General features: G+C 37.4%; 1 protein-coding gene across 6 annotated transcripts in view; it reads right to left on the bottom strand.

Annotated features, from left to right (window-relative positions):
- EML6 (EMAP like 6) overlaps positions 1–24,297 on the bottom strand; it is a 269,805-nt gene that overhangs the window by 72,441 nt on the left and 173,067 nt on the right. For all 6 annotated transcript variants that reach the window (XR_004803100.2, XR_004803099.2, XR_004803097.2 and 3 more), the window contains exons 15-19: positions 22,920–23,106; positions 20,797–20,902; positions 13,464–13,557; positions 2,481–2,581; positions 963–1,165 (exon numbers count right to left, since the gene is read on the bottom strand). Coding sequence is in view for 3 of the 6 variants with exons in the window: in XM_049115524.1 (XP_048971481.1) it covers positions 963–1,165; positions 2,481–2,581; positions 13,464–13,557; positions 20,797–20,902; positions 22,920–23,106 (691 nt within the window). In the remaining 3 variants the exon portion in view is untranslated. The remainder of the gene's footprint in view (positions 1–962; positions 1,166–2,480; positions 2,582–13,463; positions 13,558–20,796; positions 20,903–22,919; positions 23,107–24,297) is intronic.

Genomic DNA, 24,297 nt, shown 5'->3' with positions numbered 1-24,297 from the left:
GCTGGATGGAGCAGGACAAAGGAGAGCGTAAGTGGAAACACAGCAGGTGTGATGATTAATTTTGTGTCAACTTGATCACAGGGTGCTCTGATTAAATATTATTTCTGTATTTGTCTGTGAGGGTATTTCTAGACGAGATTCATATTTGAATTGATGGACTCAATAAAGTAGACTGCCCTCCCCATTGTGGGTGAGCATCATCCAATTCTTTGAGAGCCTAAATGGAACAAAAGGCAGAGGAAGGAGGAATTTATCCCTGTCTGTCCTGTCTCACTCACTGAGCTGGGACATTTCATATTTTCCCGCCCTCAGACTGAGATGTACACTAGTGGCATCCCTGTTCTCTGGCCTTTGGACTCTCACTCAACTACACCACCAGCTTTCCAGGGTCTACAAGCTTGCAGATGACACAGTGGGACTTTGTAGTCTCCATAACCACATGAATCAATTCCTTATAATCTCTTTTTTGTTTATGTGTATGCATATCCTATTGGTTTTGTTTCTCTGGAAAAAACTAATATTGGCAAAGAAAAGATTTCACTCTAACACTCTTGTTAAAGCTGAACCTGTCTACACTGGTTATCCCCTAAACCTCAACCATATTGAGTGGGACAATAATCGAACCATTTGGTACTTTAAGGTCTTTGCTTATTGTGTACAAAGGAGGAAGAGAACATTGAAGTATTTCTCAGGACTCGTCTGCTACTGGGTATGTACATTATCCCAACACTTCTTAAGGGACTTTCAGGGGTAAGAGCCGGGAAAAATGAATATGAAAAGAGAGGCTGCACGTAAATAATTATAAATGAAAGTAATTTTTAAAATATTTGTACTCTTCTCCATTCATGCCAATTACTTCCCAGTTTGGACAGGTTTTAGAGATAAGTAAGCATCCTGCTAGTGTGGGCCTTCCTCAGACTAATTTATAATCTTAGAAAACTAATGATGAAGATACACCATACCTTATCCAATGCATACATAGCAAACACAGGCCCGTCATGAGCTTTCACTGTCTTTAGTAGTAGAATATCTTTCCAAATAAAAATATCTCCAGTAGCTGCTCCTGAGAACACTAGATCTTCCATTCGCCCGTAAGAAACACACATCATTGTTTCCAATTTTCCAACACTTCCAAAAATTCCTCTTTTAGAGGTGAAGCCCCCACCTGAAGTGGACCAAGAGCATTTATTATTTTTTGAAAAACTGACACTTTCTATGAGCATTTGGAATGATGGTCTTCAATGAAAAATCCAGTGTGTCTATATTATATGTATATGGAAAGATGTATAAAGATGGCATGAAGCATAAACAAAAATATTATACGAGGCTTTCTCATTTACACATTTATTAATTCAATGTTTACTGAATCCCTCTTTTGTGGTAGACACAGTAGGGTCAATGCTGGGGTATAAAACAAGGAGTTTCTTCATTCAGTGAACTTAGGTTCTGGTTGGAGAGGGGATGCCCTGATGGATCTCAGAACAAGACATGCATCTAACCAATGTTCAGTGCCAGTTCTGTGCCAGTCAGAGGAGGGGTGACTCAGTGCCTGGGGTAGCTAGGAAAGTATTCATGAATGTTGATCAAAGGAAATGAGAACAACACTAGCAGTAATAAAAATTGTAAACAAGTTAAGTATGTTTTTGTCTTCATTTTTACCATGGGAACTTTAGGGTGAGAAAATAAATCACTGTGTAGGAAAAGGTACATCAGATTTGTCCTTGAGACATCCACATTTCCCGGCACTTCCTAAGTAGCACTGACAAACCCAGACTTATTCCAGAAAACTATGCATATGCTGGTTCTCCAGTCATGTTGGATGCCATTGTCTTTTCTTTAAAAGCAGAAAGTACTGGACCTGTTGCATATTTACATTTTGTCCAGTGTAAGATTATGTGTGGTACCTAAGCCAATACTAGAATTCACAATCCTAATAATAGGTCTGGTTTATTAGTGAGAAAAATAAGATATCCTTGCATGTTTTGATATGCTAATTCACTTATCCTTATTACCAGTATTATAATGCACAAAAAAAAACTTATTTGGATCACCTACTAAGTATCGTGTTGCAGTTTAAGTCATATCTAAATTCAGTGATGAATTAATAAAAGAACCCTCAAAATATTGAAAATATTATTCACCCAAAGTGATTATTTTATTTCCTGTTCAATGTTCCAACATAATTACAGCTTTCAGAACAGATGATTAAATATAAAAATAATTATTTTCACAGTAGAACATTTCCCAGAGCTTTCTAGATATTGATAAACATACATAGAATTATACAGAGTGTTTTGAGTTCTACAACTCAGACACATTAAGCAGCCCAAGGTGAATTTGGAAGAGAATGTCTGCTAGGTACATTTTAATTTTAAACTGCAGAGACCAGCTAGTTAGTGATGGTGGGCTTTTTTTTTCCAGCTGGGTTTTGTTTTTTTTAAGCGCTCAACCACATAAATGATAAATCCAAACAACAGTACCTGCTTGTTGCCAGAATTTGATGTGCTTCATCCCAACTGTAACCAGTTTGTCAACATGGTGTGGGTTACACTTAACCACAAATATCTTATCTTTATGTCCTCTGTAAGAGACAAACAAACAAACAAAATCTAGTTGTCCTGAAGCTTTGACATAGTTTCATTAAAAGCATACATTTGGTCTAACTTTCACTAAATACATCTAACAGGACAGGTAAATTAGAAAATAATTTAAAACACACACATAAGGTCTATATTAAAATCATGAGCTTAGACTTTTCTTTGCATGTGGCCATCTCTTCTTACCCTCATACTGCTACCAAAGTCTATTCAATTATGCTTTCAACAAATTAATGAAATACTTATAATGGATCAAAATGTCTCCATAAGGTAAAATTAAGTTCATAGCCCAAGATGTAGAAGGACAAATATAAAAATGACGACTGACTATGGATCTGAAGCTTTAGACCTGGTATTCCATAGTGCCAGGGAAATATTGTTTTGGAGTAGGTTCACATTAGAACCTAAGGATTTGCTGGACTTAGTAGATTTTATTGTATTTAATGGACTATTTGATAGTCTTCTCTAGTATATTAGGACATAACTTTCATTTTGTAAATAAAAGTGATTAACAAAAAGAACATAACTGACCAGTATCTCCTATGAACATGTATACTAATATCTTAAATAAAAATCTAAGAAAGAAAATCCAATAACACATTAAAAAATACTTTATGACTGAATGCAAGGGTGGTTTATTATTAAGGATTCAAATGGTATAATTCATTATTTTAGTATTCATAAGAAAAACTGTGTTATTTTCACAGATACTGAAAAGGTATTTGACAAAAATCTAATACTTGCGATTAAAAAACAATCAGCAATCAATAAATTAGGAATTAATGGAGACTTATCTCTTAGTCACTTATATTTCCCTGCAGATTCTCATTGAAAAACCCAGATTCATTCAAAAACAATTATAGACAGACAAGCTGGCTTTCCAGATGTTGTGTGCCATTATCCTTTAGAAACAGAAAGTGCTGAAACAGTAGCTTATTCATGATTTGTTTTGGTGTGTGTGAATTCAAAAGTCAGATTCTTACTTAATGTCATTCCCAGTGGAGTCAGGTACAAGATTATTACCACTGCCATTTAACCTTGTATTGAGCATATTAACAAGTTCAATTAGGTAAGATTTTAAAAATTAAAGGCATAAGAGTTGGAATGGAAGAGGTAAAACTATTTCTATTTGCAGATGATGCAATTATATATCTAGAAAATTCAAAAAGAAAATAATGTAAAAACAACTACAAATATAATTTAGTCAAGCTACAGCTTACAAACTTAAGTGCAGAATCAACAACTTATCAACAACTTCAATATTTACAAAAACCAACTGAAAACTATAATGAAATAAATGACTCTATAAACAACAAAAAAAAAAACAAGGCATAAATGTAACAGAACATTTGCACATAGATGTTTATAGCAGCTTTAATTCTAATTGGCAAAACTTGAAAGCAATCAAGATGTCCTTCATCAGGCAAATAAGTAAAAAAAAAAAAAAAAGTGGTACACCCAGACAATAGAAAATAGAATACCATTCAGTGATAAACAGAAATGAGCTATCAAGCCAACGAGAAGACATAGAGGAACCTTTGGTGGAGTCTTTAGGATTTTCTATATAAGATCATGTCATATGCAAATAGTGACAGTCTTACTTTTTCCTTACCAATTTGGATGCCTTTTATTTCTTTTTCTTGTCTGATTGCTGCAGCTAGGACTTCCAGTACTATGTTGAATAAAAGTGGTAAGAGTGTACATCCTTGTCTTGTTCCTGATCTTAGAGGAAATGCTTTCAGTTTTTCACCATTCAGTATGATGTTAGCTGTGGGTTTTTCATATATGGCCTTACTATTAGAACTAATAAATGAGTTCAATAAAGTTGTAGGATATAAAATTAATACACAAAAATCTGTTGAATTTCTATACACCAATAACAAAGCAGTAAAAAGAGAAATTAAGAAAAGCAATCCCATTTATAATTGTACCAAAAACAATAAGTTACCTATAAAAACTTAACCAAGGAGGTTAAAGTCCTATACTCTAAAACCTATAAGACATTGATGAAAGAAACTGAAGATGACACAAACAAATGGAAAGATATACCATGCTCATGGTTTACAAGAATGTCCAAAGCACACTAAAGATTCAGAGCAATTCCTATCAAAAACTAATAGCATTTTTCAAGAATTAGAACAAATAATCCTACAATTTCTATGGAACCACAAAGACTTTGAATAGACAAAGGAAATCTAAAAAGAACAAAGCAGATTTCAAAATATACTACAAAGTATAGTAATCAAAACAAATCAATACTGGCACAAAAACAGACATATAAATCAATGGAGCAGTATAGGGAACCAGGAAATAAATCCATGCCTATATGGTCAATTAATTTACAACAAAGGAAGCAAGAATTTATAACGGATAAAGACAGCCTTTTCAACAAATGGTGCTGAGGAAACTGGAGAGCTACATGCAAAAGAATGACACAGGACTGCCTTTGTATACCATACACAAAAGTAAATGCAAATAGATTAAAGACCAAAATGTGACACCTGAAACCATAAAAGTCACAAAAGAAAACATGGGCAGCAATGTCTTGGACACTGACCTCAACAACATATTTATGGATGTGTCTCCTCAGGCAAGAGAAACAAAAGCAAAAATAAATTATCAGAACACTAAAATAAAAAAATTTTGGACAGCAAAGGAAATCATCCACAAAACAAAAAGGCAACCTAGTCAATGGGAGAAGATATTTGCAAATGATACATACGATAAGGGGTTTATATACAAAATATATAAAGAACTCCTACAATTCAACACCATAAAAAATCCCATTAAAAATAGGTGTAAGACCTGAATAGACATTTTTCTAAAGAAGACATAGAGATGGCAAACAGACACATGAAAAGATGTTGAACATTGGTCATCATCAGAAAAGTGCAAATTAAAACCACAGTGAGATATTACCTGACACCAGTCAGAATGGCTACACTAAAAACATAAGAAACAAGTGTTGGCAAGGATGTGGAGAAAAAGGAACTCTTGGGCACTGTTGGTAGGAACACAAATTTGTGCAACCACTCTGGAAAACAGTATGGAGTTTCCTCAAAAAATTAAGAATAGAAATATTATAGGATCTAGTAATTCCATGACTAAGTATTTACTCAAAGAAAACAAAAACACTAATTCCAAAAGATCTATGCACCCATATGCTTATTTCAGCATAAATTACAAATAGTTAAGATATGGAAGCAACCCAAGTGTTCATCCCTAGATGAATGGACAAGGAAGATATGGTGTGTACACACACATACACACACACAGAGAGAAATATTACTCAGCCATTAAAAAGAAGGAAATCGTGCCATTTGTAACACGTGGATGGACCTAGAGAGTATTACACTAAGTGAACTGAGTCAGAGAATGACAAATGCCATAAGATTTCACTGACATGTGGAACCTAAAAAGCAAAACAAATGAACAAATGAAATAAAATAAAAAAAGACTCATAAATACAAAGAACAAACTGGAGGTTTCACAGGGGATGGGGCCTAGGGAATGGGAAAAATAGCTGAAGGGGATTAAGAAATACAGCCTTAGAGTTATGAAATAAATAAATTATGGATGAAAATTACAAAAGGGAATACAGTCAATATTTTAACAACTTTGGATGGTGACAGATGATAACTACATTTATGGTAAGCATTTTAAAAAGTACATAGGGCAGCCCAGGTGGCTCAGCGGTTTAGTGCAGCCTTCAGCCCATGGCCTGATCCTGGAACCCCGGGATCGAGTCCCACTTCGGGCTCCCTGCATAGAGCCTGCTTCTCCCTCTGCCTGTGTCTCTGCCCCTCTCTCTCTCTCTGTCTCTCATGAATAAATAAAATCTTAAAAAAAAGTATATAAATATCAAATGACTATCTTGTACACATGAGACTAACGTATCAACTATACTTCAATTAAATAATAAGTTTTTTAAGTTAGAAGTGCTTAATGAAGTATATACAGATCAAATGATGTGATGTCTCAAATTTTCTTTAAAATGTTCTAGCAAAGAAGTAAAAGAAACAAAGGAAGAGGGAAAGATTTGTGCCATCTGTAGGATGGTGCAGCTGGGTGAAAGGAAGTCCATTATGCTATTTCCTCCACTTCTGTGTAACTTTGAAACTTTCCATAACAAGTTAGAAGAACAGGACAGAGCATCTCTATGCCCACTACATGGGCACTAGAGTGACAGGCAGGGAAAGGAGAAGAAATTGATGTTTGAACTTTCATTTCTTTGAAAGTCCAAAGTGATGTGTGGACATTAGGGCCAAGATATATCACTGGAAGTATCAGGAACAATTAGCACAGAGAGACAAAAGTTTAGATATGAAAGAAGAGAAAATATGTTTAACACCAAGAAGAGAAATAGACAAGATAACCATAAAAGACATTGAGTGTCTGAAGATTTCTTGATTGGAGGAAAATCCCCACAGATTCTAAATCATTACAAATTACATTTCCGGCACAGAAAAAAAGGACTGTTTTGTGTTTTATTTAGATAGTTGGAAAAATGGTTTGAGAGCACTTTTTAGTTTTCATCTAATTTCTTGATGTCATAAAAACACCAGGATGTTTTCTGTTGTGGCTGAAGTTCTAAGGTGATGAATGATGGCAGGTAAATGTTAGTTAATGGCAACATCTAAATAAAGGACATTCATGGATATGTCAGCTATTTTTCCTTTAGACACTTATTAAATCTTTAGGGGAGTTGCCTACAACTGTGTCAGTAAAAAAATAAAATAAAATAAAACAGGAGTTTCAGGTCCTAAGCAGAAAGTAAGAATGCAGAAGATTGTCTCCCCCACCCCCTGCCATCTTAATAATGATTCCTCACACCAGAGTCATAAGTAATTGACCACATAGGGCCACATGTACCCTCTATTGGCAAGCACAGGGGGAGAGAGAAGGAATGTGCTCCTTCCAGAAGTCCAGGGCAGCTGCACACAGATGAGTTGGCTTCCAAATGTCCTATTCAGAACCCTTCATTGCTTAGAGGCCTAGTCCTGTGTGTGATTTGTGTGTGTGTGTGTGTGTTTTCCTGATGTAGCCCACAACTTAGAAGGGTGAAAGACTGTTTGGTTTATACCCCATCTTCAGAAAAGATTTAAAATAGCTTACAATATACCACCATAAGATACCTATGAATAATCCTAATTCAAGAAGTAAATGATCTGTACTCTGAAAAATACTGATAAAAGAAATCGAAGAGGACACCAAAAAATGGAAAAAAAATTCCATGCTCATGGATTGGAAGAACAAACGTGATTGAAAATGTCTATACTACCCAAAGTAATCTATACATTTAATGCAATCCCTATCAAAATACCACTGGCATTTTTTGCAGAAAATGCAGAAAAAGACAAAGAATCCTAAAATTTGTATGGAACCACAAAAGACTCGGAATAGCCAAAGCAAACGTGAAAAAGAAAAGGAAAGCTAGAAGCGTCACAGTTCCAGACCTCAAGCTATATTGCAAAGCTGTAATCATCAAGACAATATGCTATTGGCACAAAAACAGACACAGATCAACAGAACAGAATAGAGAACCCAGTAATGGACCCACAACTATATGGTCAACCAGTATTTTTTTTTTTTTTAAAGAAGGGGCACCCAAGCATGGGGGAAGGGCAGACAGGTAGGAAGAGAGAGAACCTCAAGCAGACTCTGTGCCGACACAGAGTTCAATGCAGGGCTCAATCTCATGATTCTGAGATCATGACCTGAGCCAAAATCAAGAGTCAGATGCTTAATCAATTGAGCCAGCCAGGCATCCCATGGTCAACTAATCTTCAACAAAGCAGGAAAGAATATTCAATGGAAAAAAGACAGTCTCTTCAGCATGTGGTGTTGGGAAAACTGGACAACACTCAGAACAATTAAACTGGATCATTTTCTCACACCATACACAAAAATAAATTCAAAATGGGAACACCTGGGTGACTCAGTGGTTGAACATCTGCCTTGGACTCAGAGGATGGTCCTAGGGTCCTGGGATTGGGTCCCACATCAGGCTCCACAGAGAGCCTGCTTTTTCCTCTGCCTATGTCTCTGCCTCTCCCTCTGTGTCTCTCATGAAAAAATAACTAAAATCTAAAAAAATAAAAATAAACAAAGAAATAAATTCAAATGGATGAATGACCTAAATGTGAGGCAAGAAATCATCAAAATCCTAGAGGAAAGTGCAGGCAGCAACGTCTTTGATCTCGGCTGTAGCAACTTCTTACTAGACATGTTGCTGGAGGCAAGGGAAACAAAAGAAAAAATGAACTTTTGGGACTTCATAAAGATAAAAAGCTCTGCACAGCAAGGGAAACAGTCCACAAAACTAAAAGGCAACCTACAGAATGGGAGAAGATTTTTGAAAATGACATATCTGATAAAAGGTTAGTATCCAAAATCTATAGTGAACTCAAACTCAACATCCAATAAACAAGTAATCTAGTTAAGAAATAGAATAGACATTTTTCCAAAGACATCCAGATGGTTAACAGACACATGAAAAGATGCTCAACATCACTCATCATCAGGGAAATACAAATCGAAACCACAATAGATACCACCTCACACCTGTCATGATGGCTAAAATTAACAACACAGGAAACAGCAGGTGTTGGCAAGGATGTAGAGAAATGGGAACCCTCTTGTACTTTTGGTGGGAATGCAAATTGGTGCAGCCACTGTGGAAAACAGTATGGAGGTTCCTCAAAAAGTTAAAAATAGAGCTACCCTACAATCCAGCAATTGTACTACTAGGTATTTACCAAAAGAATACAAAAGTACAGATTTGAAGGGATACATGCACCCCAATGTTTATAGCAGCAATGTTCACAATAGCCAAACTATAGAAAGAACCCAAATGTCCATCGGCTGATGAATGAACAAAGAAGACGTGGCATACAGATACTAGGGAATATTACTCAGCCATCAAAAAGAATGAACGCTTGCCATTTGCAACACGTGGAATTAGAGAGTGCTAAGTAAATAAGTCAGAGAAAGACAAATATCATATGATCTCAGTCATATGTGAAATTTAAGAAACAAAACAGATGAACATGCAGAAGGGGAAAAAAGGGGGAGGCGGGGAACAAACCATTAAGAGACTCAAAACAAACTGAGGGCTGATGGAAGGAGGGTGTAAGGGGATGGGCTTAATGGGTGATAGGCACTTGTGATGAGCACTGGGTGTTGTATATAAGGGACGAATCACTGCATTTTATTCTTGAAACCAATATTGCACTATACGTTGACTAACTAGAATTTAAATAAAAATAAAAAAAATAAAAATAAAAAAGGATAACATTTCCCCATAAAAAATAAACAAAACAGCTTACAATATCAAATAATAATACATAATAAGCCAAGTAATAGCAAAAGTAAAGTGAGAGGACATACTTGTGAGTGAAAAAAATAAGCCAGTTACAGAGCCATATGTGGAAGATCTTACATATGAATAAAAATGGATAAAAATACTAGAACAATGTGTACTAAAGAATGTATGCTAAATTGTTGGCTAGGTCATGGGTAATGGAATTATGGATGATTTTTATTTTTCTCTTAGTTTTTTTTGTGCTAACTTTTCTTTAATGATTACACATTATTTTGAAAACAGAAAAGAGTAATAAATGTTATTTTTAAAAAGAGATTGCACATTTTCATAAAGGAAAGTGAGAAAAGAAAAGTGCCAGTTTGGTATGCGGGAGACTTTATCATTTCACTAGATGCAACATGGAAATACACAATCTGCACTTCTACATGCCTCCTCTTTCTGGGCCTACATTTTGTCCCTAAGCTTCCAGTAGCACAATTATGTCACACCGACTGTGCAAGTATTCTTATTAGGTACCTTGATAACTGTACCTTTTGCCTACTGTTCAAACCTCTGAGATGAAGCATGTCAAGAATAATTGGTCACTGTCCCCCACAGTCCTGTTACTGATGCATCAGAAATGCAGATAAAGGGACATAGAAGCACTTGATTAGGTCATTATTCTTCTCTGAGGGACAATAATATTAGGCGATTCAACTACTGCCCATACGAGATTGGCTTCAGTTATTAAATGGGTTACTTTTATAATACACTAAAATCTGAATGACTTTCAAAAGGGGAAAAAAAGTGAAAAAACTCATTTGTAATGGAGGTGACTGAAATCTTTCATTGAAATTAGCCAAGAGGCAGAAGAATTGTTCAGAGATGGGATTAAGTCTCAGAGAAATCTTGTAAGAAGATCTCTACATGCCAATCCTAAATTTCTCTAACGTCCCTGAGCTGATAAAAAAGGAGCTTCAGTTAAACATTTTCACAACTAGAGGTGTTTTTTTTTTTAATTTATTTATTCATTCATGAGAGACACACTGAAAGAGGCAGAGACACGGGCAGAGGGAGAAGCAGGCTCCCTGCAAGGAGCCTGATTGTAGGACTTGAACCCAGGACCCTGGGATCATGACCTGAGCCAATGGCAGATGCTCAACCACTGAGCCACAGGTGTCCCTAGAGGTGGCTTTTGAGAATGCAGTGTCATGCAGGGGGCACACCTTAGCCCTGGGTGTCAGCAGCACTGCTGGTGACACCGTCATGGCTTCTAACTTGCCCATCCCTCCATGGGCAACTCTCCTGTCCTGGGGGATGGGGATTGTCATAGAACACCGTCAGGTCAGAGCAGGGCAGGTGGCCAGAAGGAGGTTCACTGATAAGCCTGGCTAGTGCCCAAAACAGGCATGACTGAGTAGAGAAGTACAAAGTGAGGGGTCACAGAGTTGACCATTCTGAGGGCAAATGAAGCCCACTCAGGAACTGTGAAGACTCCTTGAAGCCAGTAAGGTACCATTAGTAAAGAATCATCTGTTTTTGTCACTTCTTTCATGTCCCAGGTTTTTTTCTTTTTAAATGTAATCTCTACACCCAATGTGGGGCTCAGACTCACACCCCCCAAGAGTCGCATGCTCAGGACGCCGGGTGGCTCAGTGGTTGAGTGTCTGCCTTTGGCTCAGGGCATGATCCTGGAGTCCTGGGATCGAGTCCCACATCAATCTCCTTGCATGGAGGCTGCTTCTCCCTCTGCCTCTCTTTCTGCCTCTCTCTGTGTCTCTCATGAATAAGTAAATAAAATCTTAAAAGAAAAAAAAAAGTCTCATGCTCTGCTGACTGAGCCAGCCAGGCGTCCCTATGCCCCAGTTTTTAAAGTTTCTATCTGCTCAAGTATGTGACTTAAAACCAAAGAGTTTTTATTTATTTGTAAATTTATACTTATATAAATTTATATAAACATTATTATGTAAGCAGATGTTTATGTAAATATTTACTTATTTATTATTTTAAAACCTAGTAGTCTTCAAAGAACTTTAGCAATCCTTAACATTCCTTCTTGGAAAGAGCACTGGTTTATGTTACAATTGCAAAAATATTCTTGGAGGGCAATTTTGCAGGTGTCCTGTTTGGAGAATGTGACATAAGGCTTAGGAGCAATTCCAAAAATAAAGTGTGTACTAACATAATGGTGTTAAGTCACTTTGTAGTAATTAAATAGAAGCAACACTACCTCGTCTATAAATATATACCTCTAAAATATTAATAAGTATTTCTTCTGTTTCAGTGAATGTTTCTGGCATACAACAGGGGAGCCACAGAGGGTTACAGAGGGTTTTCTAGCAGGAAAATTGCTTTTCTGTTGCTTTTGAAGTGCAGACATGGGCTTTGCCTGAAATAATCTGCAATGCAGTTGGTATGTTATCAGAAATATTAAACTAAAATTTGGTATATTAGTCTAAATGGAGAGCAAGTTCTAATTGAGAGCTGAATCTGAGTATTGGCAGAGAATGATATAACAGTGAGGAATACTAGAAAGGGACCAAGAAAGCCCAGTTGGGCAGGCAGATTTATGAGCTGTCATTTGCTGCCAGGAATTTCGTCTCAATAGCACTTACGAGAAAATCTTCTGTTTTTCTCCTAAGATGGTCAGCAGGAGTCCTCAAGGATCCATCTCCTCCTGCTCTAGGCCCCAGCAATTTATAGATTTTCATTTACTAAATCCAATTGCCAAAATAACATCCTTCCTATTTAATACTGTGAAGGGAAATGTTAATTTACAAAGTGAATATTGAGATTCAAAGCCATTAACTTAAAAATGACTTTATACTGCAAGACAGAATGGAAGTTAGATCATGCAGAGAAGAACTAGTGGAGAGGTAAGCTGATAACCTTTCTTGGGCAACAAATTGTATCACTGGGCCTTGGCTGCCAACTATGTTGACCTCTGACCACGGCCGGGCAAACAGCTAAGCCCAATGTAAGTAGGAGTAGAAAGCAGTGTTCAGACTTAGGGCTGATTCAGCATGGAGGGAGGCTGGGGTAAGGGAGGACAGGTGGTCTATAAACAGCAGTCGGTCTTGGAAAGTCTATTTATAAGATGGGGAGATTAGGGAAACAATTTGTCTGCTTTGAAAGCGAGTGGCAGATGCACACGATGGGGCCTCCTTTCCTGCATGCCACGGCCTCATGACAAATGGTACTTCTGACTCGAGTGACATTGACACTCCTTTACCAGATGCAAGACAGTCAAAAAACAAGGGGCGAGGCCCACGGCTGAGAAAAGCTACTCTTCTGCTCCTGGAGAAAGCTTTGATAAAGACAATGCATATATTACGAAAAGTGAAGTGATGAGTAACTCTATGGAAAGGGTTTCAGAATTTTCCAGGTCCCCGAAACAAATATTAGCCATGAAGTATTGCAGTAAGTCTTCACATAGGTGTTAAGCTTTCCATGTGAATTCCATCTGAGTTTGAAGATGAAATCTCACCAGAAAATGAAAACCATTGACCTTTACTGAAGTGAGAGCATCAGCAGGATGCTGCATGACCCCAGCACCGCCTTACCTTGTGGTGGCTATCTTTTCTCCCTTTTTCCAGTCCCAAAACACAATACTGTGAAAATCGTCTAAACCAACCGACACCAGACATTTTCCATCAGCTGTATGAAAACAACACAAATGGCAAATGACTCATTTCTCCAATGAAAAACCAAAACATTTCATGTACTGTAAAGACAAATATGAAATGGGTCTTAAGAATATTATTTAGGCCACAAAACATTAGAAGTATCATATACTAGAGAGAGCTCACTGCATGAAATGCATAATTAGTAATTAGTTGAGCTTAATGCATCATAACTGGTTGATGAATTAAACCACTGACCTAACATTCCAGTCTGATACATGGAACTGGAGGAAGCCTCTCAGGTACATCACAAAAACACTGTGTATTTTATGACAAACAAATCTCATGACATTTACTCAAAGAGCCATTTGGCTTTGTGATTCAGTCTATTTCCAGCTTTAAAAAACCAAGTTCTATTTAAACCTCCGAGATAAGAGCATTATAGAAACTAAATTTAATTTCAAAAAGTCTTTCAAAAGATATTATAATTAAAAAATCTTAAACCCTTGGTTTCCCCATTTCAAATGTAGTATGCTTAGTATAGGACATTTGGAAAATATAAAGGAAATTTAAAAATCTTCCCAGTTTTTAGGCCTACCTTTGGAGTTTATCCCGTTTCTCCACACAAATGTGCTTATTTTAAAAAACAAAACCAGGATGATAATGAACATGCTATTATCTGATCTTTTTCATTTGTAATATGGTAGACCTTTTCCGTTAGTATGAAGTATTATTTATAATATCATCAATGACTACTATAATGTAGACACTTGGGTTGTTTTCCGAAAAAAAAAAAAAAAAAAAACCTTAAAATACATTGTCAATGTAATTAAATTGAAAATCAAAATAGTTAATATGCTTTTTCCCTTCAAGACCAAGGAAAGCTATATAGTCAGTAAGTCTTTCCCTTCCTCCTTACAAGCCAGATTCACAGAAAGAAGGCCTGGGGCCAGCTATTTCACCCTAGCTCCATGCTGGCCAGACTCACTATCAGTTTAGTAGGTGTCTTCCCGGATGACAGAGGACCCACAGTGTGAGGGCAAAGAAAACTGTTTCTCATCCACTCAGGATCTTAACTGGTGTTTTCAAAGGCAGGTCTGGGGTAGATACCACATAAGAGTGGCCAGGAAGGAAGTCTAATTAAACTGGAATTTCAGATAATGGATAACTTCTTAGTATAAATAGGCGCAAAATACATAATTATTTAAAATTAGGTATTTATAATTACATTGCAAGGAACATATTTGCACTAAAAACTTAGTTGGCTTCCTGCATTTCTTATTTGCTAAATCTGGCAACCCTCCCCAAATGCTAACCAATGCCCAACCTGTGAGTGCCCTTACGTGTGCCAAACTGTCTCCTCAAGCTACCAAGCTTCCTTCTCCAGGGGCAGGAGCAGAATCAGAGAAAGAAGAGCCTGGCTTAAGGAACAAATCCTCCTAAATCCTGGACTCCTACTGAGTATGAGACAAGGATGTGAGAGTTACATTAACCCTTGCAAGCTCTTAGGCTCAGTACCAGACGAGACATTTATGCCTCCCAAGAGTGCTAAAGGATCACCAAGTGATAACTATAAACAAATGTGTCTTTTCAGTCACAGTGATTATGTCCTTAGGCTTAATCGTTATCAGGCTTTAATTTGTTTAGGCCTCTCTCTAAATGTTTGGGAGAGGGAATTGATAATGGCTTCCTATTCATTACCAACATTACTCTTTCTATACTTCTTGGGGTAGCCTGGCTCTGCTTCTGTATTAGTATGGCTCTGTATTTTGGTGATTTTACTTATTTATCAGAGTTTCCTCACTCCCTTTTCAGATTATAAGCTCTGTTAAGCTTACAGTAATCATATCACATTTCCTTTGTGATCTTCCTACTAAGCTAGTTTCCAGTGAACACTAAGGATACTGGCTGAAGAGGACAAGGGAGATAAAGATAGAATGTGTGTATGGGGGCACCCTGGCGGCTCAGTGGGTTAAGCCTCTGACTCTTGGTTAGGCTCAGGTCACGATTACAGGGTCCTGGGATCCAGCCTCACAGAGTCTGCTTCTCTTCTCTCCCTCTGCCCCTCCCTGCACTCGTACACACTCTCTCTAAAATAAATAAATCTAAAAAGAAGACAAGAATGTGTGGATGGGTGATACGAAGGTAAATACAATGTGCTGTATTATCTAGCTCTACAAATTTTGTTTTAATTATCATTTCTTTCAAAAACATGGCACTAATATTCAGTGTCTCTTTTTCCCATTTATTGAGTCTACATTTTGTGTTTTCTTTTATAACCAGTGTAGCTATATTAATATGTCCTTAGAAGACAAGCGTCTACACATTTAAAATGATGATTCAAGCTCTGTGTCTCTTGAGAAGGTCTCAGAGTAAAGTGTTTTTCTTTGGCGGGGGGGTCTTTTTATTAGCATTTCTGCAAGGCCCTACCAGCTTGTCTTCACGGTTATATACCTTTCTGCCCCAATTCGTGACTATGAGGGGAAATGAAGAAACAGTACAAATCCAGTCGCGCCTCAACAACCATACCTCTCCTTTAGGACAGTGACCTTTTCTTAAATTCTGCAGGTGTAGGCTATTTCTGCAAAGCACATGGTCTGGAAATATAATTGGCTACCTTTTTATTTTTTCCCAGTTTTTACCTTCCCCCACCTGCCCCCAAAGAGATTGGCCTTAGCTTTGAAAATCCATTGTTCCTTGACCAGTTGGAGTTTGTTTTTTTTTCCAGCCATATTTTTAGAGTCAAGGTAATGTCCTTTTAAATCTTTCCAGGCACAGTATGTATTAATTATGGATATTTTGTGACATAGTCCAGAAATAATTCTAAGGCACTTAATGTCAACAGTAAAGGGCACAGTAGAAAGAGTAAATTTCTACTCAATTACAACTTGGTGCCTGCATTCGGGGCTCATAAAAAATGCATAGATTTTCAGAACTGAACACATTGAAATCCAGTTAGTCTTAGAGGTGCCCTTGTGGAAATCAGTACTATTCAGTGAAGATTTTTAAAAATATGAGTAGGATTAACGTTGCCGAAACTTTCTGTTCCTAATGTGGTTTTCTATTCATGTGGAAGCACCTTTTGTCCTGTAAGCACAAAATCAAAGATGGCTCCATCTTCCCTAGACGGTGGTAATAAATTAACAAAGCTAAAAAGTTGCTCAATTAAGTGAGATAAATTCATTCCTTCTTGTTTACGTAGAGCTATGGTTTATGTAGTAAGAAATGCTTTTCATTAAAAATGTCTTTTCATTTGCTTTGGAACAATGGCAAGAATAATCTAAATCCCCATGTATGATTGCTTATTTGTTGTCTAGCTTTCACATCATTTGCCTGCTTTGTATTTCCACGACAATTTCTTTTCCTAATAAGAGACAAATGTACTACTATCAGATCTCCACACCGCCTCCCCAAATGAGCTGGCTTATAAGAGATGGATGGATACGGGGTCCTGAGGCACACAGATGGTGCCACTGGGTAGATAATGGCCAATGTTGGTGTCCTGTTTATGTGGTTCAGTAGAGAAATCTAAGTAATCTCTCTTGGCATTTTAACTTAAGCTACTCACTTTTCTACTACTTTTCAAAAAAAGAAAAAGGAATAGTTGTTTCCGTTCCTATTCACATAAATGTGTGGTTCAGGGCTGTTCTAGGACAAGGCTCTCTTTTTACCAGGAACTGTTCTGTTCATGTGGCAGCCTCTATGCACCACTATGCCTCTTCCACCTTTATACTGGCAAGTGGGGGCAGGGCAGCTGGACATACTTGCCTTTGGGTCAAGGGAGTGACACTGAGCACTTCAGCTATGACTTTCATGCTACAAGTTCACCCTGTCTTGGCTCTGGTACAGGGCAGAGGCAGGAGTAGGCAAGACGACTCAGGGGAGAGGGCTCCTGGCATAGCTTTTGCCAGCTCAAAACCCCACGCTTGGTGGCCTTCTCACTGCACCGAGGCCAGGAGACCTGGGTTCTAGCTCAGGATCTGCCATCATTTGCTGTTTACCCTCACCATACCACCAAACTTTCTGGATCTCCATTCTTGATCTATCATGTGATACAGGGTTTTCTGTTTTATCATTATGACACAAAGTACTATCAATATAACTTAACTCAAAGAGACCTATGCTCACACCTTCAGAAGGTGCCAGAGAGAACACAAAGATAAAAAAAAAAAAAAACCACCATAATTTACCTCATGTATGGGTTACACATTCACAGTGATGGATCAAACACAAGAGATACTAGTTGAAGGTCTTCCCGAATAGTCCTTAACAGCAGTGCTTTCTAAAACTATCAATAAGCTTCCTTTCTGCCATTTATGTATCATCATTGTACTTGAACTCTGAGACAAATGTAATTTTCCACAATCAAAAAATAACATGTTTGCTGAACAAGCGTGGCTCCTCCCCAGTCATTGTTATCTGGGCAATAGAGAAGGTATTGTTGAAATGGAAATATCCTTTTTATGCAGAAAATATTTCATAACTTAATATTTATTTGCCCAAAATGGGAATTAGAAGCAGTGACAGGATCAGTTTCTCCACTTCTTTCTAAGGCATCTGGTTTCTCTCCCTGGACAATTGATGTGAGGAGCTGCCTTACAAGGCGAAGATTTCTAAATGCACTTAATCTCTCCTTCTACAAAGGAAAGAGGAGAGAGGACTTCTCGAAAATGCAGAGGGCAAGTTACTGGGTACCAGCTTATCGCTAGAACTCATCTCTATTCAATGTCTTTGATCAACATTCCTCTAATCCCTTTCCTAAAGGTATGTAACAGACTTTAGATCTTTTGATGTATCTTAATTTAAAAACCAAGAAATTAATTCTACATTGAAAATATTCTAATGATTATTCAATTCTATTTCTATATTATTCTAAATTTCCTGCCACTCTGCTTATATGTTAATACACATATACACATTTTCAGTGGAAATCAGTGAAGAGATGCTATTGCGAGTTCTATTTTTTCTCTTTCACTAAACTTGATATATAAATATGTATGAAATACACATAATCCACATACTTGTCATTTTGAGTTATAGCTTTTATTATATGGTGCCAAATTATCTGCTGGAGTTAGAGGGTCAGTTTTTAATGTTGCCAAAAATATGAATCTATTCAATTCTCCATCTTTAATACACGTTTCTGTTTTAGTATTTTATTTATTTTTGTTAATGGGTATCTTACTACTTTTCTAGAACATATTAGTATAGTTTTTATATTAAGTATATACATATGCATTGGCTAGCACAATTAATTTTAGGAAAAGGGCAGTTTAGCTATTGAGGAGTAGAAGAATGAAAAAAAGCAGAAAAAATTCATTCACATCTTTGGAAGAGAAACATGTTTGAACTCAAATTATGGTTTCCTTTTAGATTTTACCATTTTATCAAGGACATACAATATTCCTATTATAAAACTGTAGGTCCATCAAACTTCTAGAAGTTTAGGACTTTACTTTGTATTTACTGTTACTAGCTGTGTAATTCAGGCTTCCCATTGGCAGGTGTCATGCTGAACTGTTCTCTTTCCCTCAATACTCATGGCTTCTCAACCTCACATGCCTGCCAGCATGGAGTAGGGACTCTTTAGCCTGGAGTTTTACTACCTCAATAACCACAGAAAGTATTAAATAACTTCTAATAATGATATAACAATTTGGATTTGTGCTGTAGTTTGCAGTATGTGAAGATGTGCATGTCACAAAAAAATCCCCCCCCCAACTGCCCTGTATTACTATAGGTCAAAAAATAAAGAGAGGTAATTTTCACGCAAACACGGTTTACAATGTGAAGTTCTAGTAGTAGTAGTGAAAGGCAAGACAAAATGTATTAGGCAAAATTCTCATTCATTTCTTCACATTTTTGGAGTAGCTCCTGTGTTCGCAGCACTATAAAATGTGCAATGGGAAGCGGAGAGATGGGCTCTGCTGGCCAAGCAGCTTATTGTATGAGAAGGGCAATAACACAAATCACTGCTGTAGCACATGAACTCTGACAGGTCAGCACAAGAGCAATGACAACCATGGGCTAAGGGATACAGAACAAGGACAGGTTATTTCTCCCTAGAAACTTTCGGTTTGATCTTAAAGGATGGTAGGACTTGAACAGACACATGGCAGTAGAATGAGGAAAGGGGCAGAGGCAAAATGAAGAACAGTCATGCAGTTAGGTTCCACAGTTAGGGAGACATAAAGACACATGAATAGGTAAGTGGGTGGAAACACCCCAAAGGAAGGTTGAGGCCACATCATGGAAGGCCATGAATGTCCAACCAAGGGCTCAGCCCTGAGTCAGCCAGCCAAGAAGAGTCCACGTGGTGCCAGCTGAGTTTCCAGAAAGCTCTAGAACGGTAGAATGGACTAGAGAAAGTGGGAATGGAATCAGAGTCCAGCATGATCACCATGGCAGAGATGAGGAGGAGTTCAGACTTGAGCAAGGAAAGTAGAGAGAGAGAGGGACACAGGAAAGAGAATGGAGTTGTGGAGTCATTGAACATAATGATTAACATTACACACACTCCACATATTAAACATCTGATTGGAATTTAGAAAAAAAGAAATTATAGAACCAATTTTCAGGAGAAAGTTTCTAATTTTTTTCTACCAATCTAACTTCTACAATTGGGATTAAAAATTCCAGGTAGAAACACCTTTGGTGATAGGCCCTCATTCCCCACTGTAGCTTAAAGAAATGGCCTCACTCTAAAGGAAATTACATTCATCAGTTGGTATTCTAATAGCACTGTGTTCAAATCTTAAATTAAGGAGATGCAAAATCCAGTTTTGTTTTTTTCAATATGAAATTCATTTCTAAAACAGAAGTGTTGTAAAGTGGTCCTTTGCAGAGAATTTGTAGCCCTCCTACTAGTTCTTTATATTTTAAATTGCAAGCGCCCTGCTCCTACTTATTTGGAGAGATGAAATTGATGTTCTGAGTCGCTGCCAGACATTTGCAACTAAGATTTTCTACAGCAACAGCTGCTCTAGGTTTCAAACTGCTCAAGCAAATGCAGAGCACAGTGTGAGCTCTGGATAATGACTTGGGAGGGGGGAAATGAGAAGGTCCAGGAAAGGACGTGTAATCTAAAGGCCACATTTTTTGTGAGATATTCACATTTCTGATTCCCGGTCTGCAACCAGGTAGCTGACATACCAAGGGCTTACCCTATTACACAGAGAACTTGACTAAACAAGAGGTTGTAAAAACAAAACTCAAATAAAAAAACCCAGCCCTAAGTAAATGCAGAACTATCAAGGACTCCAATGGTGCTTACCTGAAAAATCGAGGGCACACACGCCTCTCTGGTGTTGTCCTTTCAATAGTGACAAACATTTTAGAGTTTGTGTGTCCCACACATGAATAGCAGCATCTCTTCCAACCTTAAATAACAAGATGAGTGTTATTAACTACTTAAAATTTTTTAACAGGAATGATTCCTAAGAGTCATTGTTAGAGTCTTAGAGTCAGGTGCTGCACAGAAATCCAAAACCACACATTTGGAGAGTAGGAGGCTTCTCAGAAATCATCTGGTCCAACTCCATTATTTTTCAGATGAGAAAACGGAGGTGCAAGGAGTTGAACAAGCTTGTCCTGGGCATCAAGTTGGGTGCCAGTCCAGTCTAACCTGGTGCATGGTTCCCAGGGAAGGTTCTTAAAACTCCAAATCAGATGTTCACTGTGCTTTCTCAGTTAGTTCAACATTTCTCTCTCCTGCCTTCTCAACTCCGATTCCATTTCTTGGTCAGGGAAGTGACCTGTATGTTGTTATGGAGCTGGCCTCAGAGTTCTTTTACCCATCTCAATTATTTTACCCATCCAAAGAAGACCTGGCCCTGCTTCTCGCCCAGGAAAATGATGGCTTCAGGGCTTACCTGTCTTAAGGTGGATTCTCCTCAAGGGGATACAAACTTCTCTCAAGCTAAGTCTCAACAACAGAAAAAGATTTAGTAGTAAAATGGATCTTCTCACTTAATTGTAAGGGAAAAAAGAACCCTGTTGGGTGTAATGACTATAAAAGGGAAAATGGGACATAGAAGATGCCCTTAACTAAGGATACTCTAGCCAATTCCTACACTGGTATATGGAGGCCCAGTTACCCCTGCGGTGGCTACTGGTGTACTTGTCACTGGTTTGCCTCTTGTCAATTACAGAATAGAATATGGCATCTCCTCAGGGATTTTTGCAAAGAACCAATCTGTTTCTTTTTTCAAAGGAAGGTTATTAAATACACATGAACCAACAAAAAGAACAACAAAAAATGAGAGGGAGGAGAGTGAAATGTAAAAATGCAAAGTAGTCATCATTTACTTCTATGAAACTTAACCATGTCAGCTAATTCAGAAGAAATAGTTGGTAGCAAACCAACATGTCAGTTAATGGCACTTTTCTTCTGAAGAACTGTAATCCTTTTATAAATAATATAAAAGCTATGGACTTTCCTCCCCCAACACTTACATATGTTTCTGGGGACCAACTCCCTTCCTGCCCTCAACCTCACCACTGATCTCATGAACACAAGGCTATGAACTCTGTGCAAAGACTTCTCTACTACCTGTACATGAGGCGTCAGAAATAGTTGTTTCATGTTAATCTCTGACCCTCATATCACATGTTTTTCCTTGAATTTGCCACTTACATGTTGAGAATCAGTTTAAGGCTTATCTGTAGTTAAAAGTCCATGATAAAACTGAACAAAACTGAAGCCCATACATTGGAAGAAAAGAGTACAAAACTGAAAATATGATTAACATTATTGCTTTGCCACAAGATAATAAATCTTAGTTTAATGGTTTTTCTGTTTATGAAGTTGATTTTCTGTTTATGAAGTTGATTTTCTCTCTCTCTACACACAAAATGATTGAATACAGGGCTCTGTTTTGAGTGGCATTTTAATTATAGATTCAATCCAAAGTTTAGGCATTCTAAAATGGTTCTGATAGAATTTTGGTTTTTGAAAGGTTAAAATATAAAATAATGGATTAGTCAAAATTCATGACTAAGTTTTACAAGAATAATTATTCACCAAATGTTATGCTTTTATTAAAAGATGGTTCATTCAATAAACATTGATTGATTACAAAGGATATACTAAGTACTGGGTATACAGTGATGAGGAAAATATATTGAGACTGCATTTATGGAATTTATTTTGGTTTTAGTTTATCTTGTTCACAGATATCATGTCAGGACGAAATCCATTAGAGGCTTCCCAGTAGTGCTCTAACATACGGAGTGATGCTCTCACCATCATGAAATGACTCAGCATTCATTGAATCTTCAGCTTTGTGCCTCATGTTTTTTTCTACCAAGTATTTCTTGGATTAGTATGCAAACTGGGTGCAAAACTAAACCCTCTCTCTCTTTGGCAGGCCCCCATCTCAGAGGATAGACATATACCTGCCCGGTAGCCACGAAGTCCTTTACTGGATGGATGGTCAGGCTGAGAATGTCATCATCATGCCCCAGGTACAGCCTCTGGGAGTGCTGCTGTCTGTTATACACAACAGCAACTGCAGCAATGTGATAGACCACTTCTCCAGTTTGCGTGTAGAACAGATTGTTTCTACAGTCGTAGCCTCTGTAACTGAAGCACAGGTCCAAGAAATGCACAGGGGTTGAATGGACAGTGAGTCAACAGAGAAGAAGAGGTCAGAAGGCAAAGCTAACAGGCTGATATGGACATGCACAAGTAGAACCACAGGTATCTGTAGTTGCTAAGGTCCGCAATCTTCAACAAGAGTACGTGGACCTCAGAGAGCACTGTCTTAAGGGCAAATGGGCACTCATAATTTTAAAAGAATTTGTTTCTAGATCCTTTCTTAAACTAACCTTTCTTACAACTGACCAGTCTGAGAACATGCCTATGTGAAGGTGCAGGTTTTCCCTTCCCACCTCCCCTCTATCCCCTTCCTCTAAGAAAGTCATTCCTTTTGTCCACCTAGAATCTTACTATGGCATATCACCCTGGAGTGTTGAGCCTTGGGACACCAAAACAAACTCAAGTGTGGATGTTGAAAGTGAATATTTCCAACAACTGGACATGAAGTTCGTTTGTAAATCAAGTGGTTTCCAGTTCTTTGCTTTTAGCAAAATTGAAGAGTGATTTAACTGAATTGTCAGGTAATAGATTATTAAACTTTATTTTTGTGTGATGTATCAAAATTATAAGATATACTTATCTGTGTTGCAAGAAGAGTTTAAAGAACTGAGGAAGGTTGCTATGATAAAATTGTTTCCATTCTCATCTACTTATTTATGTGAGTAAGCTTTCTCAGTGCTTATGACTATTAAAAATGAAAAATGGGAATAGAATCAACACTAAACCCTATTACATTCTAGCAAAATATGTGTGTGTATGTATATATCGGAACTCACTGAAAAAATGTTATTAAAATTGTTTTCCAATAAAATTGCTTATATTTAGTAAACACTTATTAGAATTTGTGCTATATTTATGTTGGTATGATAAGCTTGGTACTACTAAGAGTTGCAACAAAAATTCAATCCAAAAAAGAATGAACACTGAGAGCAGCAATGTCCAATAGAAATACTATGCAAAGCATGTAGGTAAGTGAAAATTTTCTACCTTAAAAAAGATTTAAAAATAGATGAAATTTATTTTAAGAACATTTAACCCATTATGTCTAAAATATTATCATATAATCAATATAAAATATTTTTTTTAAGTAGGCTCCATGCTAGGCATGGAGCCCCAACATAGGGCTTGAACTCATGACTCTGAGATCAGGACCTGAGCTGAGATCAAGAGTCTGAT

Source organism: Canis lupus, chromosome 10 (assembly GCF_003254725.2).
Source record: "Canis lupus dingo isolate Sandy chromosome 10, ASM325472v2, whole genome shotgun sequence".
NCBI classification, from domain to species: Eukaryota; Metazoa; Chordata; class Mammalia; order Carnivora; family Canidae; genus Canis; species Canis lupus.
This window is presented reverse-complemented; position numbering and strand designations above follow the sequence as displayed.